General features: G+C 36.0%; 1 protein-coding gene across 1 annotated transcript in view; it reads left to right on the forward strand.

Annotated features, from left to right (window-relative positions):
* Positions 1 to 15,624, forward strand: part of LOC118273026 (long-chain fatty acid transport protein 4) — a 29,744-nt gene that overhangs the window by 7,312 nt on the left and 6,808 nt on the right. Inside the window, exons 2-7 of the mRNA XM_035589775.2 lie at positions 9,475 to 9,628; positions 10,006 to 10,246; positions 12,732 to 12,951; positions 13,272 to 13,473; positions 13,955 to 14,088; positions 15,046 to 15,104. Of these exons, the coding sequence (XP_035445668.1) occupies positions 9,475 to 9,628; positions 10,006 to 10,246; positions 12,732 to 12,951; positions 13,272 to 13,473; positions 13,955 to 14,088; positions 15,046 to 15,104 (1,010 nt within the window). The remainder of the gene's footprint in view (positions 1 to 9,474; positions 9,629 to 10,005; positions 10,247 to 12,731; positions 12,952 to 13,271; positions 13,474 to 13,954; positions 14,089 to 15,045; positions 15,105 to 15,624) is intronic.

Genomic DNA, 15,624 nt, shown 5'->3' on the forward strand with positions numbered 1-15,624 from the left:
TGCCTAGATCCATTTATAAATAAGTTTAAAGGTAATAGTCTGTTTTAAATGGGGAATTAAAACGTTAATGTATTCGTCATTGTATCTATTTTGTCTGTGATTAGTCACAAAAAATACAAGACTCCGATTTGGAGTTGAACTTTCGACTTTGTACCGTAAATTAACTATTGAAATCTAGATGCGGTAAACGATTTCCGTCAATTATGTTATTCAACAAAGCGCGTTTATGACTGATGCATTATCATAATTAGTCAGTGTACTAAAAACACTTTTGCTATAGAAATTATTCTATATCAGTGTGATACAGTTAACCAATGCTTTCACAGACTATCAATATCTGTTCATCGATTGTGTTCAAATATCGATCGAACTACTAAACTACGTAACAATGAGATTTTTTTATAGGTACTTTGACTTTATTATCTCATACAAAATATGTATCAAGTAAATAATAATAACAAGTTTATTAACAATTCCTGTATTAACAATTACAGTTATTTATGCCCAGTATGCGTGAACGCTCATTGATCTGCAACTCTTCCTGTTTTAGTGAGCCTTGTGCCACATCTATTTATAATAGTTATCGTTTCGTGTGAACACTAAGGGCTAACAAAGGCCGTTGTATCATAACATAACGTATTGTCTTAGGTTAGTTTAGAAATATTCATAATACTCATTATCCGTATATGAGCTAAAATTGATGATGGTAGAATGGATTGATCTCGTTTTTATCTAATAGTAAAATGAAAGAACCTAGAGCTTATATTCAACGGCTATCTCACGTTATTTCTTTTGTGTAAGTCTCGACTCATTTCAAGGCGTGCTATATAGGGGCTCATATTCACGAGCAGCAAGCCTATAATTATTGCTCGAAACTAGTCGAGTCACCCGAAAAGAGTTGTGACTATATATCCCATTGAATAGTTTAATGTCTCATAAAAATTGCTAATACAAAATATTAATTACGTTTTTTAGCAAATACCTATACAAAATACAATACTCACTTCACAAATTAGATGCTAAAAGAGCCAATATTAATGGAACATCTTTAGTTATCTCTGAAAAGTTATCACTGTACCTAATATTCTGCCCTTGATACGATCCTAGGTGTTCCCGATCAAGAGTCACTCTTGCGATATCTAGGTCGGGACCAAATTCAATTAGGTATCAGAAGCTGCGAACACAAGTAAATTGTTTAACAAAATAAATACAACACCCTAGCTAAAACATTTACTTAAGTGCCTACATCCCTCAAAATAGAAAAGTAAGACCTATCACGTAGAAAATTAAGTTGTATCTTAAATGTACTTTGCTAACATGAACAAAGTGCCTTGTAATAGATCTCGTACGACATTTTCAGTGGTTATCCGTCTTGTTCGCTTCATCTCATTACATTGTTTACACACGCTATGCGCACATCTATTTTCGATTCTGAACTTTAGACGAAGTGCGTTCGTTGAGATTACGATGGTACAAATATATATACAGACGTCTGTGAGTATATGAGTATGTTTGAACTATGTATCGTGTGTTATTGACTGTTGAACCAACATCACATTACTCAGAGATTGGTAGACAGTAGAATATCTAGCCTAGATGTACCTATGTTTCAGCTTAAGTGCTGTATTATACCCAAGCAAATACAAAAAGGAGATGTCATAATCTGAGTTCCCTTTAACATAGGGCAGGACCCATTTGTTTTGTCACACACACTCAATCACATTTTGCACAATCACATTATGACATCTTCTCTTTGTAGGTACTTGTTTCATGATTGTAGCCCCTATGAAACCACAGCAACTGTTATTTATTTTGTAATATAAATTTAATTTTCCTACTCAAAATTAATCATACGGATTATGAAATATTACTCTAATATTTGAATTTGAAATAGAAACAAATCACGAAATTAAATTAGTTTAATTTATATTTGTACAAAAAGTTTCAGGTTTCGCCTAAAACTCTTTAATATGAATGTAGATTCTAGTTGCTTGTTTAGTTTGAAACCGAATGAATAAATGGGTATTACTTTATCACAGTTGTATGAAACCACGTGCTGTGCTATTTATAAAGTTACATCGAATGTGATTTAGGTACTTAAATTATTAGCATTTTGCTGGCTCTATTGGTCGAGTGATAATGAATGACTAATAAATTGGATGAATGGCGGCGATAAAATATGTCCGTCAAAAAACGCGATTTTCAATTTTTAAACATTTCCATCCTCATGTCGCGGAGTTTATGATCTCCGAAATGGGCATTGCTCTTGAATGACTGCATATAATAAAATTATAAGTAGTTTGTTATTGGGAGTGCCACGCTTCGGCACGAATGGCAGGCTCGACCGGAGTGATACCACGGCCTCATAGGAAACCGACGTGAAACAACGCTTGTTATGTTTCGTTCTGTGAGTGAAGTTACCGGAGGCCCAATTACCGCCCCCCTTCCCAATCCCGGATTCCGCAACAACCCTTAAAATCCTAACCCCGAAAGGCCGGCAAAGTACTTGCAATTGCGGCGATTACTTACAATCAAGTAATCCGTCTGCTCGTTTACCGTCTTATACCATAAAAAAGGTTACGTAAAACAAGGAAAATACGCAGAGAAACAATCTCAAGAAATAACGGTCAAGCAGGACAGGCCGCTAGTTAATATTATATTACATTATATTACTTAATATACTAGTGGCTTGTATAAGGAAATTACGTATCACCAAAGTGTGTTCAAAACCAATGTATCTTTCCTAGCCACAAGTGATGTTGACATAGCCGACAATCTGTTGGTTTGGTTCCACGCCACACCAAGTTATTTGATACGCAAAATAAACAGGATAATCTACCAACAGGCCAAACACGTGACTAAACATTAGCTAACACTGGATACGGCATAGTTATTCCTTATGTAAATCATTAATGTTTATTTATTTAGGTACTTATTTATAAATATGCAAACAATGCCTCATATACTAGTAAACATTATTATTTAGCTATGAAATAGTAGCAGTACATATTACATACCTATCAGAATTTGTGAAATATGTTTCCCTAAGGATACCTACTCCTACTCGGATGGAATGTACGAAATAAACTTAGCTACTTCGTGTTAGAAGTACCTGAGTTTATTATAATAAAAGTACACCTACTTGTCTAGTACATAAAGTCAAAGTCAAAGCATTTATTTCAATTAATCCTTAATTTAGGCACTTTTGAAATGTCAAATTAAATTGTCCATCAGTCTGTCTGTCAGCGAAGCTAGGTGCTCGTTCCAAAGTGTAACTTAGCAAATAGAAAAGAACGACTGAGAAACACCATCGTTACTCTTTTCAAAGAATTTTTTTTTACAGTCTCTCTGATACTGTCTGCATAACCGGTGTATATTGTTTTCAAAAAAATATTAATCGTTTAAATAACACTTTGTCAATTTGTATATTTATCGATGTTTTTCTTTATTATAGTTGCATTACAAAGATGAAGCAACGATTGATACATGGAGTGTCATTATATAATTATCTTTATTTGTGATATCAGCACCCTTTGTGCCCTTTGTTTTATTGTCTTATTCAAATATTTGTATTGCATACCACTTATATACAAAGGCTCATATAAATGCTTCTAGATAATAAATATCTGTTGTTATTTGAACTAATTAATCTTTTGTAAATAAGGTTATAATAAAGTGCTATTTGTAGGGCACTTTTATTTAGTACGATCGAATACTCCGTCTAGACAGTTTTTAAAGATTAGGAGCGTTTGTTCTTAAATACTGAGAAAATCTAGTCTGAAACTCAATATTTATTCTTAAAATCGTACTCATTTAGTCATTTTAAACTTAAATTCATGTAGATTTGTTTAGATATTCCAATAACTTTGTTGTGAAGTTTGTTAATTAGGTATAACAGTTAAGTAATTGGATCCTTTATTTACTTTACAGGTGTCAGGGTAAAATTTCATCCACCTAAATATTGTAGTTCAGGCAATATGGCGCAATGCTAGGGAAATTTGGCATACTCTGTTGGCCAAGCTTAATATACGCAATGCTGTAGTTTCCTCGTTACATAATTTACTAGGTTTTCCTTTAATATTTCCCTTTTTCTCTTCATACTCTCAAATGTGGAAAATTAATCATTGTGTTTATCATGACCTTGGATTTTGTTCTTACTTATTACGAGTAGGTTCTACCTGAAAAAATTGATTGTTTCTCAGCTAACTTTAGCTAATGACAAAAACATGTCGTTTTATAACAAAGAATAATGTATTTTTTTTCACTTGAATGATAAGAAATATCTCTATACCTATAAGTATGTCTATTAAAATGAATAATTATTATATTTTATACAAATTCCCAGACAGATTTTAATAATTAGCATTCAGTTAGTACTTAGTTATTTTGGCATTCATCTTATTCAGACAGAATAATTAACCTTCAGATAACAATGTATTTTTCACAAATAATTAATTTATATCTAGAAAAACTAGGTTTATATGTAACTAGGTATATATTTTATTTAAATAGGTGGGAACATTTCCCACCTATTTATATAAAATCTGTGAGAGATGTTCCCACCTATTTATATATATATTTTAATTCATTATTAAGTATCTTTTTTCTCTTAATTCTTAAACGTGTCTAAGATACTTTTATCTTGGCATTAATCTAACAATACGAATTTATTTTTAGAAAAATCTTTCTACAACTTTGTAATACGATGACGGATATCAGAGAATACATATTTATATGATACGTACATATATTTATATGCTGGCATGCTCTACTTGTTCACTCTCGATAACTGTGTAGACACAGACACTAGGTTGAGAAACGTTGTCCATTTGTTTGGTTTCAGTTTACAGTATTACAAGTAGATTTTCCTTATCAGGCTGTAGTAAGTGCTTGTTTTTAGGAGATAGGCATGTCTTTTTCTCAATGTTTTTGTTTCTTATTAGCAAATTGTAAGCTAAAGTACTCCTTTAGTGATTTTGAAACGTGGGGGAACTTAACTGGTTGATACATTTTCCCAAGCATAGTAATAATCTAGTAGGCAATCTAAACTGCGCATTAAACTTTTTGCCTAACTTCTTTGTGGTATCTCTATAAATTATCTATATTTCAATCTTCTATATTTACCCATATGTTAATTAATATATCAACATATATTTTCTTATTTCGACGCGCTATAGTAATTTTTTCCTGCCAGAAAGGGTCTACATGGTGATAAACAACTATAGTCTTCTTTGAAGTCCAGTACACGTTCCTATATCGACAGTTGACTTTCCAAAATTGAAAACTTATAATAAAAACTTTATAAGCGCATCACGATCGCATCGGACGTGAAGATCATCGAACCCACTGCGCCTAGACGGCTCCGGTACTTCCATACCGTTATAGGAAGATACCGTGACCGTCCGTACTATGCAGTACAAGCAATATTAGAAAAATATTATAAGTAGACATAATATGAAAGAATAACGACTTGATGAATAGGTACTCTCGCTTCCACGAGGCAAGGTGAATGACAGACAGAAGTCGGTACCTTATCACCTCTATGTAAATTATTTACACAAGAAATTAACACGATATTGTAGTTCGTCTGTTAAGCCTCGTCCCCACTAGAAACATTTGTTGAGCGACATGTGTCCCCGGAGACATCGGCGAAACTGTTCCTTGTCGCACAGTCAACAATGTCGCGGCGATGTCGTCCGACGTTATAAACCAAAGAAATTGATTGTATTTTAATATTTCAGAAGGTTTTCATAATTCTTTACCTACACAGCTAGCTACTTAATTAAAATTCTTTTCGAAGTAGGTATTTAGTCGTAAAATTTTCTCATTAACCTCAGCTGCTGTAGGGTAACCGAATTTGAATCTTATTGATTTTGTTTGTATGGTTATTGTAATGAGATTATTTTAAAAGCAAATTGAACTGCAATTGTTTTTTAATTGTAATTATCAGATACGTGAAAATTTTAAAACAGAAATACTTAGTTTCCCATTATTATTGTAGTTTTTTTAACGTTTCTTATCTAAAATATGACAGTACGTCATTTACTTACAAATCTTAATATCTTTTTTTATATTTTAATGTATTTTAACACTTAGTATTGTATAGTGCTTACCATCACTCATGATCAAATTAAACTCCTAGATTTTTCTATACTCTAGAGTTTTTGCTGTTAGCTTTCTGCTGTTTTTTTACTCTTTACCTTTTAATTGTTTCCCTAACACCCCAACAAAGACTATTATGACATTACCTATGACGTTATGTTTTAAAAGATTTGTAAGGCTGGGTGGGAAGGTCGTATTTGTAGTCATTTAATTATAGGATTACGTACAAGCTGTTCGCGTGACTGTCGCGCGGGCAAACGCCGCGGCTGCTCTCGTCTTTATGGCTTCCTCTATATTCCAAGTTTCTAGATCGCTGCTGTTAGGGGTGACCTTGCTTTTCCGTATTTCGAGTAGACATGCTGACGCCAATCTAAGTCGAAGTTGTAATATGTTTTTGGAACTTTAATAGTGCAGTTCATAGCTGTTTTCGAATGTATAGTTTTAGAAATCGTAAGCTTAGACAACATATTGTGTAAACGGCACAGGGACTATTATTACTGAAACTCTTATTAGGTAAAGAAAGGAAAGGAAAGGTAACATATGCATTTCTATCTATACCAAATAGAAATCTGAGCTCTCTAGTAGGTACCTAGGTAGGTATAACTGAACATTTCAAAATATAAGCGGTACATAATCCGATCGTGATTCCAATCCGTCTCGTGCACAACCACGAATCACTTACTTTGCCTACAATGTTTAATAAAAGTTAAATCAAACAAACCAACTATTATGTTTTTATTATGTTTTATTACAATAATAATATGCTTTTATAAGGTCATTTTCCCGCGGACTCAACATAACTCGTTTTATTTGATTCCAGTAGTGGAGCGCCTGGGGGTTTTGACCTCAGATTAGAGTTAAAGTGAAAATTAATATGAATGTGGGAATTGTTTTATAAACGCATCACGATTGCAATGTTTACCCAAAAATTTTTCGTGCACTCCATTTTTTCATTGTTTCCAAATTATTATAGGAAAATTAATGTTTGACCGTTTTCACTTTACAACAGTATTAGAAAAATTTATATGTTAAATAATATGAAAGACATATACGAACATTTTTCAATAGATACCTGTGTCTCGATTCCACGTATCTCGCAAGGTGAAAAACAGTGGTCGGAGACCTTAGCGACAGCTGCTATGTAAATGGAACTTTTACAGTTTAATTAGAAATGAAACACGATATTGTGTACATTGAAAAAAATACGGTAATTAATTATGACTAATGAAAAGAAAAAAAAACTACAAAACATTTGTCGAGTTGTCTACATCATGTTCCCTAGACTATCGGACGACGCCGGACGACGTTGTGGAAACTGTTCCTTGTCGAACAGTCAACAATGTCGCGGCAATGTCGTCTGACTTTCTTAAAGCAATATAATTAATTGTTTTTAAAAAATATACCATCAGAAGTTTTCACAATTCTTTACCTACACATTGTAGCTACTTTTTAAAATCTTTCAAAATTAGCGGGTATTTACTCGTAACAATTTTCTCACAAAACCTCAGCTGCTTAGGGTAACTTTATTTGGCTTATCTTATTACACATTTTGTTTTATTTGGTTATTGTAATGAAGAATTATTTTAAAAGGACTAAATGGAGCTGCAGTTGTATTCGTTTTAATACGAATTAATCAGATCAAGAACATAGATGACGCATCGAAGACAAAACTAAGCCGCCAATACCTAGTTTCCCATTATTATTAACGTTTACGTAGTATGACCGTGTATCAACAAATCTTGACAGTGTCTGAGTTTACTCACCCCTAAACGGCCACAGGCACCTGGCCAGTTCGCCAGCGGAATAATCTTAGCCTTATCTTTCCAATTATATTTTAAGACAATTTTCGTTAGGTACCTGGCCTCCATTGTACTTATACTTCGAGGTGTTACCATCGCTCGATGATCAATTTCGGGCCTGTAAAATCCTAGGGATGTTGGCTTCTTCAACTCTCCGTGCTGTTAGCTTTCTGCTGTTTTTTTCGAACTCTTTACCTTTTTATTGTTTCCCTAACACCCCAACGGTCTATTATGACATTACGTATGACGTTATGTTTTAAAAGATTTGTAAGGTCTGAGGTGGGAACCGGTCGCTTATTTTAGTCATTTAATTAAGGATTACGTACAAGCTGCGTGTACCCTCTTGATACGCACGGGCAAACTCAGACCGCAGCAACTCTTCGTCTTTATGGCTTCCTCTAGTAGTTTCAAGACTTCGGTTCTGTTAGGGGTATCCTTGCTTTTCCGTATTTAAAAGTAGACATGCTGTACGCCAATCTAAGTTGATAAAGTTGTAATGTGGATAGGGGTATGTTTTTAACTTGTTAGTGGAATGCAAATACTGTTTTCCGCTGAATTAGTTAAATATTTTAAAAGAAATCTATTATCAGCTGGTACCAATAGCTGAAGTCATTTAATGCTTACTCTAATGGTATATCGGTTTTTCATTACTATTCCTTAGTAAAACATTTTGTATGCGAAAACACTTGTAGGTTGAGTTGCTAAGGACTGGTTTCCCGAGTGTAGTAATGCATTATCATGTGACTCAGGGTGCGGCAGTTAGACCTATTATACAAGATATAGAAGAAAAATTAGTAGACAACATAGGTAACAAGTGCATTTCTATCTATACCAAATAGAAATCTGAGCTCTCTAGTAGGTACCTAGGTATAACTAGCCATTTCAAAATATTAGTGGTACATAATCCGATCGTGATTCCAAACCGTCTCGTGCACAACCACGAAGGATTTACTATTTCCTACGAATGTTTAATAAAAGTTAACACCAAACAAACCTATTCACTCCTATTATGTTCAAAGTTAAATATTATGTTTTATTACAATAATAATAATGCTTTTATATAGGTCATTTTCCCGCGGACTCAACACGTCACTCGTTTTATTTGATTGCAAGCAGTGTTGTTTTACCGTCGCGACACGTGCACATTTTCCGATCGATTCATTTCCCAAGTGAATATTTTATAAGGGAATGTGCTCCATCGGTGGAAACTAAAGGACAGAAATAATCGATATCCAACTGTAGTAGCCGTGAAACACAACATCTGCGGTCATTAAAGTCTAGATTGATTTGTACGTAGTTACGATTCGATAGCTAATTTTAGCATTAAATGGCAGTACTCGTTCATTTTTCCAATGAAAGCTGAATTAGCAATACTAGGCTTTATTACATTCTGTGGCGACTTGTTAACATTCTAGTAAATATTGAAGCAAATGATGGTAATTTTCGGCTATTGAAACTCGTAACTCAATATTGTATTTTATTACCTGTAACAAATCTAGGCGCCCGCCGCGCCGCCAACCGCCGGACCAACAAAGACTACCTACTATACTAATTAATTGCCTTTTGCCCACAGATTCCTATGGCGTTACGCCAATGGTATGATCAGGTCGAAGAGATGGGGTCGCCAGGATGCGACAGTGGCGGAGCTGTTCACACGGCGCGCCCTCAAGAACCCGGACGCTCCATGCTTCTTCGTCGTCGGTGACCGCGACTGGACCTTCGGGGAGGTCAGCATTATCATCGATTTATTCATTTCTTCTTGCATTCTTTATGATTGAAGCCACGGCTATTACTTCGTCAAGTGTTTTAAATGCAGATAGGCTGCATTATTTTTCTAGTGGTTCAATAATCTGTTTTATTCACTTTTGGCTTATCTAAACTTAATTGACTTAAATTTTGCCAAAATTTTGAGAAAAGGGACAAAGTACACAAAATGTAGATTGACGTAACAAGGATCTGAATCTGAATTACATTAAGTGTTCTTTCTGAAAAATTCTTAGAAGGAATTTAAATGCGAAGTGGTGGTGGCGTTAGGATTGGACTAAATTTTAAAGATGAGAGTTTATTACTTCAGAATAAAACAGTACAATTTACCATCCAACAGATGGCGGCTAACTCCAACAAGGTAGCTCGAGTGATGCAAGAGCACATGGGCCTGAAGCGTGGCGACGTGGTGTGCGTGTTCATGCCCAACTGTGGGGAGTATGTGTGGACGTGGCTGGGCATGGCCAAGCTGGGCGCCGTGTCCGCGCTCATCAACAGCAACCTGCGCCACAAGCCGCTGCTGCACTGCATCCAGGTCGCCAAGGCAAAGGCCATCGTCTTCTCCGATCAGCTTGCTGACTGTAAGAGAATTTTACATTTAACAATTTTTTGTCGCTCTTGCTACCACAAAATTTCTCAGTAGTAGCACGGAGTCTGGAAATTGTGCCCAGTATATGGCAATAGACTCACCCCCTATTACATGGGACTTATAACACAAATGGTTAAAAGTGGAAGTAACTGTACATTGTACAATGTATAGCGGCATTATGTATTTAGGGTGCAAATGTATGATAGGTAACTGTTATCCTAAACTTGATTGCCTGTCGAAGGTTGTATGATATCGCCAAGAGACTCGTACACGCGTTTGTATTATTTAGTTTATTGACAATTTTGAGGCGTTCAATCACTTAGTCTGAATGTCTAACTACCGTACTCAGAGACATTTAATGATTACTTAAACTGTACCTTAGCAATGATTTTGTTCCGAAAACAATTAGGTTGAGGTAAGATTTTCTTTTCTAAAATCACCGAATATAGATTATAAAGTTTTATTCAAAACATTATCCAAACGCTTCCCTCGTAAAGCCACATCGTACAGCAAGACAAACGATTCGTAAATTATTTATTTAGGTTAACCTAGATTAGTTCGGCCATGTGAACCCAAATACATTAAAGTCTTGAGCAAGATTGGATACATTTACATTTCATACATTAATTTTCACTGTAGTCATTCTGAGTAGGCACAATAGAGTTTTAATTGAAGTCAAGTTTAATAAGTACTCATAGTAAGTGCATAATTGCATTACTCATTAAAACCTTTGTACTTTTAACCGTACCTAAGTACACGTTAGTTACACTTTGGGTTCCTTAAATGTATCATCTTAAAAAATCCTGTGTCATCTGTTGTATTAATTAATACCAGTGTTTACCTAAAATATTAATAAATTACATTGAATGCAGAAAGCTTATAGAAAAGTAGCTATATTTGTATGGAGTCAAGTTACAACGCACATGTTCATCTGAATCTCATTACGATCCCCCCACCATGAAATAATCGCACTCAATTTGTGCCAGAAAATCCGATAATAATGCGTTTATGGTAATCTCATCCACCCTAATTGAGGTTCGTGTACGTTGCTGATTTATTTCATTCTTCATCCTCATAAAGATATGCTTTGTGGAATCTTTTTCATGTGCCAAATGTTTAATTTAATTTAATATCTAATATTGTCACTCCTCTTTCGAAAATGAGCCTGACTCTCGAACGTGAGGTCTTAAAGAAAAATTATACGAAGGTTAATATCGTCCTTTATAAAATAGTGCAGTGTTACCCTACTGTTCTCTACTGCCCATTCCCTTTAAGAAAATCACGTAAAGGAATATCACCTTACAATAAAACTTAAAAGAAACTCTTCATTCCAACTTCCCAATTTAATGAGCCATCAACCGCGAAGTAACAATCAAGGGGCTCGCTGCTCTGGCCATCAAAACGAGGGGCCGTCATTAGACACACCACAAAAACAGAATGACTAGGAATTTATCTAAACAACAGTCTCGAAACTATACTTACTTCATGTAAAAAAAACATCATCATACATCAACTCTGGCATTTTAAATGAGGAAAACAAATAAATAGAAACGTATACCTAATGCCAATATTGTGCCTTTACGAATTCTGAATATTTACTGTGCAATATAAGACATTACCAGACTCTGGTCTATGTATTAGTATAAGTATTTTCAAAATAAAATCTAAAATCCTTTAATTAACTACCCAAACAGGTCATCAATAGGTAATATTCTCGTGATGAAATTGCTTTTCAAAATATCTCAATGTCTAGACCCTGTCACTTAAGTTAGGTCTGAGCTAGACTACCTAGATTAGGTGTAGGCAAATGGCTCATTTTAGTTTAGCACCTGGGGACTCATAACATATTTAGTCCGCCTCTACTTACCTGCATTACAGTTAAAATCCTTCGAGTTCCTACCCACTCGTATTTTGGAAAGGAAAAGACAGGTCGTTGTCTTTTTTTTTCAAAATAATGATTTTGCCGTTGGCGTGACCGTATTTTTTGTTCGTCATCGCAGCTAATAATCACTGTAGACATGCATTATCCTAATTTCATGCAAGAATATTAAGCAGGTAGCCGGAATTTGGAAAAAAATGGGTGGGATTTTAAACAAATGCGTATTTAAAAGTAGTTTCTTACAACTACGTAATAAATATTTATATCCTCTCTTCTAAGTTAGTTTGTGCAAAAATGTAGGCAATAGAATAATAAGTATTTTAATTTTTAACATCCTATCTTAGAAAGATACCTACCAACGAAACAACCAGGCGCTTAGCAAACCCCTTATAAGCCCAAGTCAATTGTCAGCCATGAGTTTTTTGGAAAAACAACAACACGGATAGAGTTTTAAAAACTACAAATGTAACTGATGTACTCATGGTAGTTGGGGAACCTTCGGGGATGAAAGGCTTGACGTTTGTGTTTTGTTTTAAGATAGTGATTGGCGTTGTTGGTCGTATGAGAGTTTTTCAATACTACCCCTTTCTTCCACCAGCAATATCCGAGGTCCGCGACCAGCTGCCCGAAGGCTTGAAGCTGTTCCAGCTGTACGGAGAGTGTTCCCCTGGAGTACTGGACCTGGCCGCGGAGATGGAGAAGCATCCTCCGGATTATCCCATCGTGACTGACAAGCCACGGTACAAGGATACGCTGCTTTACATCTACACCTCCGGCACCACCGGCATGCCCAAGTCTGCTATACTGCCCAATTCTAAGTAAGTAAAGGCTATGACTACGTTTTTGACATAGACCGGGCAGCAGTGCTCTATAGTAAACCTGACATTATTAAACGATTGCCTATCCAACTGCCATGGGTAGAAATCGACAAGCCCTTCTTTTGAAGATGTCCATAATTGGAGCAGTTGACTCTCAAGGACTTTTGATGTATGTCAAGTTTGTAAAGGCTATACAGCAGCTCAGTAGTAGGTAATGTGAAGGCATCAAGAAAGAGTTTTGTTTTTTTTTCTTCTTTAAATAACCAATCCATTAAACAGTCCCCTGTTACGACGATAACTAACATGAATGACATCTTTAGGTATCTCCTGGTGGTGGTGGCGACGGTGCACATGTTGGGTCTGAAGAAGTCGGACCGCATGTACAACCCGCTGCCCCTGTACCACATGGCGGGCGGGCTGGTGGGCACTGGGGCTGCTCTCGTGGACGGCATCCCTTCTGTACTGCGCGCCAAGTTCTCCGCGTCCAACTACTGGACTGATTGCATCAAGTATGATTGCACGGTGAGTTATACGACGAGGAGTAATAGAGATCTGGTACCTGAATGGTTTATTTTCTCCTCTGGTCTTTTAAACTCGAGAAATTCGTGTCTGGTTCTTGTTGAACTGATTAGTTGTCAAGGTATTGCCGTGGATAGAAGGTTCTTATCTCTTGAATTTTAAATTATGAGAGATGCTGAAATCATAAACTTGGTGCCTCCAAAAAAGCCGAAACCAAACTTCTTTGAACCTTCTATAAGACTTGCTTCTTGATACCATTTTGTCTTAGATCCAGTTGCCCTACTATGATCACGATGTTCTTTTATGTAATAGCGCGGCAAACTAACATACGGATAACCTGCTGGTAAGGCAGGCTCCGTCATAACCACTCACAACCACAGAAGAGTTATAACAGTTATGAGTCGACCTTTTAAGTATTTGGGGATGGGGGTTCATTGTTATTGCTTAAATTGGACACGTTATAACTTGAATAATGTTTCACCAGGTGGCTCAATACATCGGCGAGATGTGCCGCTACCTCCTCGCGCAGCCCCCGCGGCCGACGGACTCGCAGCACCGCGTGCGCATCATGGTCGGCAACGGGATGCGGTCCGCCATCTGGCAGCAGATTGTAGACAGGTAAATCTCATACGTTATTTTATGTACTATGTGCTGTTATGTAACTGTTGTGTAGTTTTCCTTGTAACAAAATCGCGGAAGTCCAAAGTTTATTGCATCTGAATTAACATGTCTTCAAATTCTCTTCCAAGATATTTACATTATCGTTTTAATAAAACTTTTTTATATGGTGTAACATTTTTAACTTTTGGAACAGTTATATATAACACCTAATTAGAACGAAGATTCGAAGCAAAATTCCCAATAAGTGGATAACTAGGTACTATAATTTAATTCCCACTTGTTTCACCGACCATAACCTATGGACACGCCATAACGTTTATTAATAACGTTAAATTTTCCATCAATCGATACCATCGCCGCTGCTAGTACACTCGTGGTGACCTCGAATGAAATGCCTAGATTATATTTAGGTCCAGTGGCCAATTGATCGCCTAAATACCTACCTACAATACCCGGTAATAAGTACTGCACATCGACTTTTGTAAAGAGACAATTTTATTAGAAATTTCATTTTTAATCTCTTTATGGTTTGAGAAGAGTTTTTTTATTTGATGGGTCGACGGTTGACTGCTATATCGCCTGATGGTAAGTGATGCAGCCTACGATGGAGCACGTCTGCCAATAAGCAACCTATTCACTCTGGCTTTGAAGACACCCGGGCTATACTCACGAAGTGAGTATAGTAAGTGAGTGATTGAGGAGAGTGCTTCAACTAATTTTGGTGGCACATAATCATGAGCTGAATACGCGGCGACTTGGTCGAATTGGTCGATTGTGTCTTTCCTTTCCATAGGTCGATGTGCAATATTTATCGCCTGCCACTGTACCTACTTTATTTACAGAAAACATACAATACATGTCAATCACATTTGCCCTTATGGACCCAAACATAGTATTGAGTCATTATGTCGGTTGTTTAGATACATAATTAATTATATATCTTGCCCCATCCAGGTTCAAAGTGCCTCAGATAAACGAGATATACGGAGCGACGGAGGGCAACGCCAATATAAGTGAGTGAAAGTTTTATTTCTATATTGATACCCTATTTTTACAAGATTAACGTCATAAGTAAAATTTGATCGATGCGGTGAAGCCACCTCTGAAATACTATGCTGGAAACCGCATTAAAATCAGTTCAGCCAAACGCGAGATAATCGCGCACATACATACATACAGGTCAAACTGAGAACTTCCTTTTTTTTTAAGTCGGTTAATAAAAGTAAGTAAATAAACATTTAGTATCAACCACTACTTAAATGTTTAATCACTAAATAGCACGTGACCCTTGGTCGCTCGTGTGCCATTTCGATAATACAAACATACAATACATACATACGTACATACATAAGTACTTTAATATTATCTGTCGCTTAATGTGGCTCATCGAGTAGTATGAATGAATTCGTTTACTAATTAAGTACCTACTGAACAATATTTTAGGGAACAGAGAGTAAAGTTCCCTAAGCAAAGGAGGATCCTCCGACCAGGCGAGGTGATCATGCCTGGCGGGCTTTCTGCCCAACTGTTGTT

Source organism: Spodoptera frugiperda, chromosome 1 (assembly GCF_023101765.2).
Source record: "Spodoptera frugiperda isolate SF20-4 chromosome 1, AGI-APGP_CSIRO_Sfru_2.0, whole genome shotgun sequence".
Lineage (NCBI taxonomy): Eukaryota > Metazoa > Arthropoda > Insecta > Lepidoptera > Noctuidae > Spodoptera > Spodoptera frugiperda.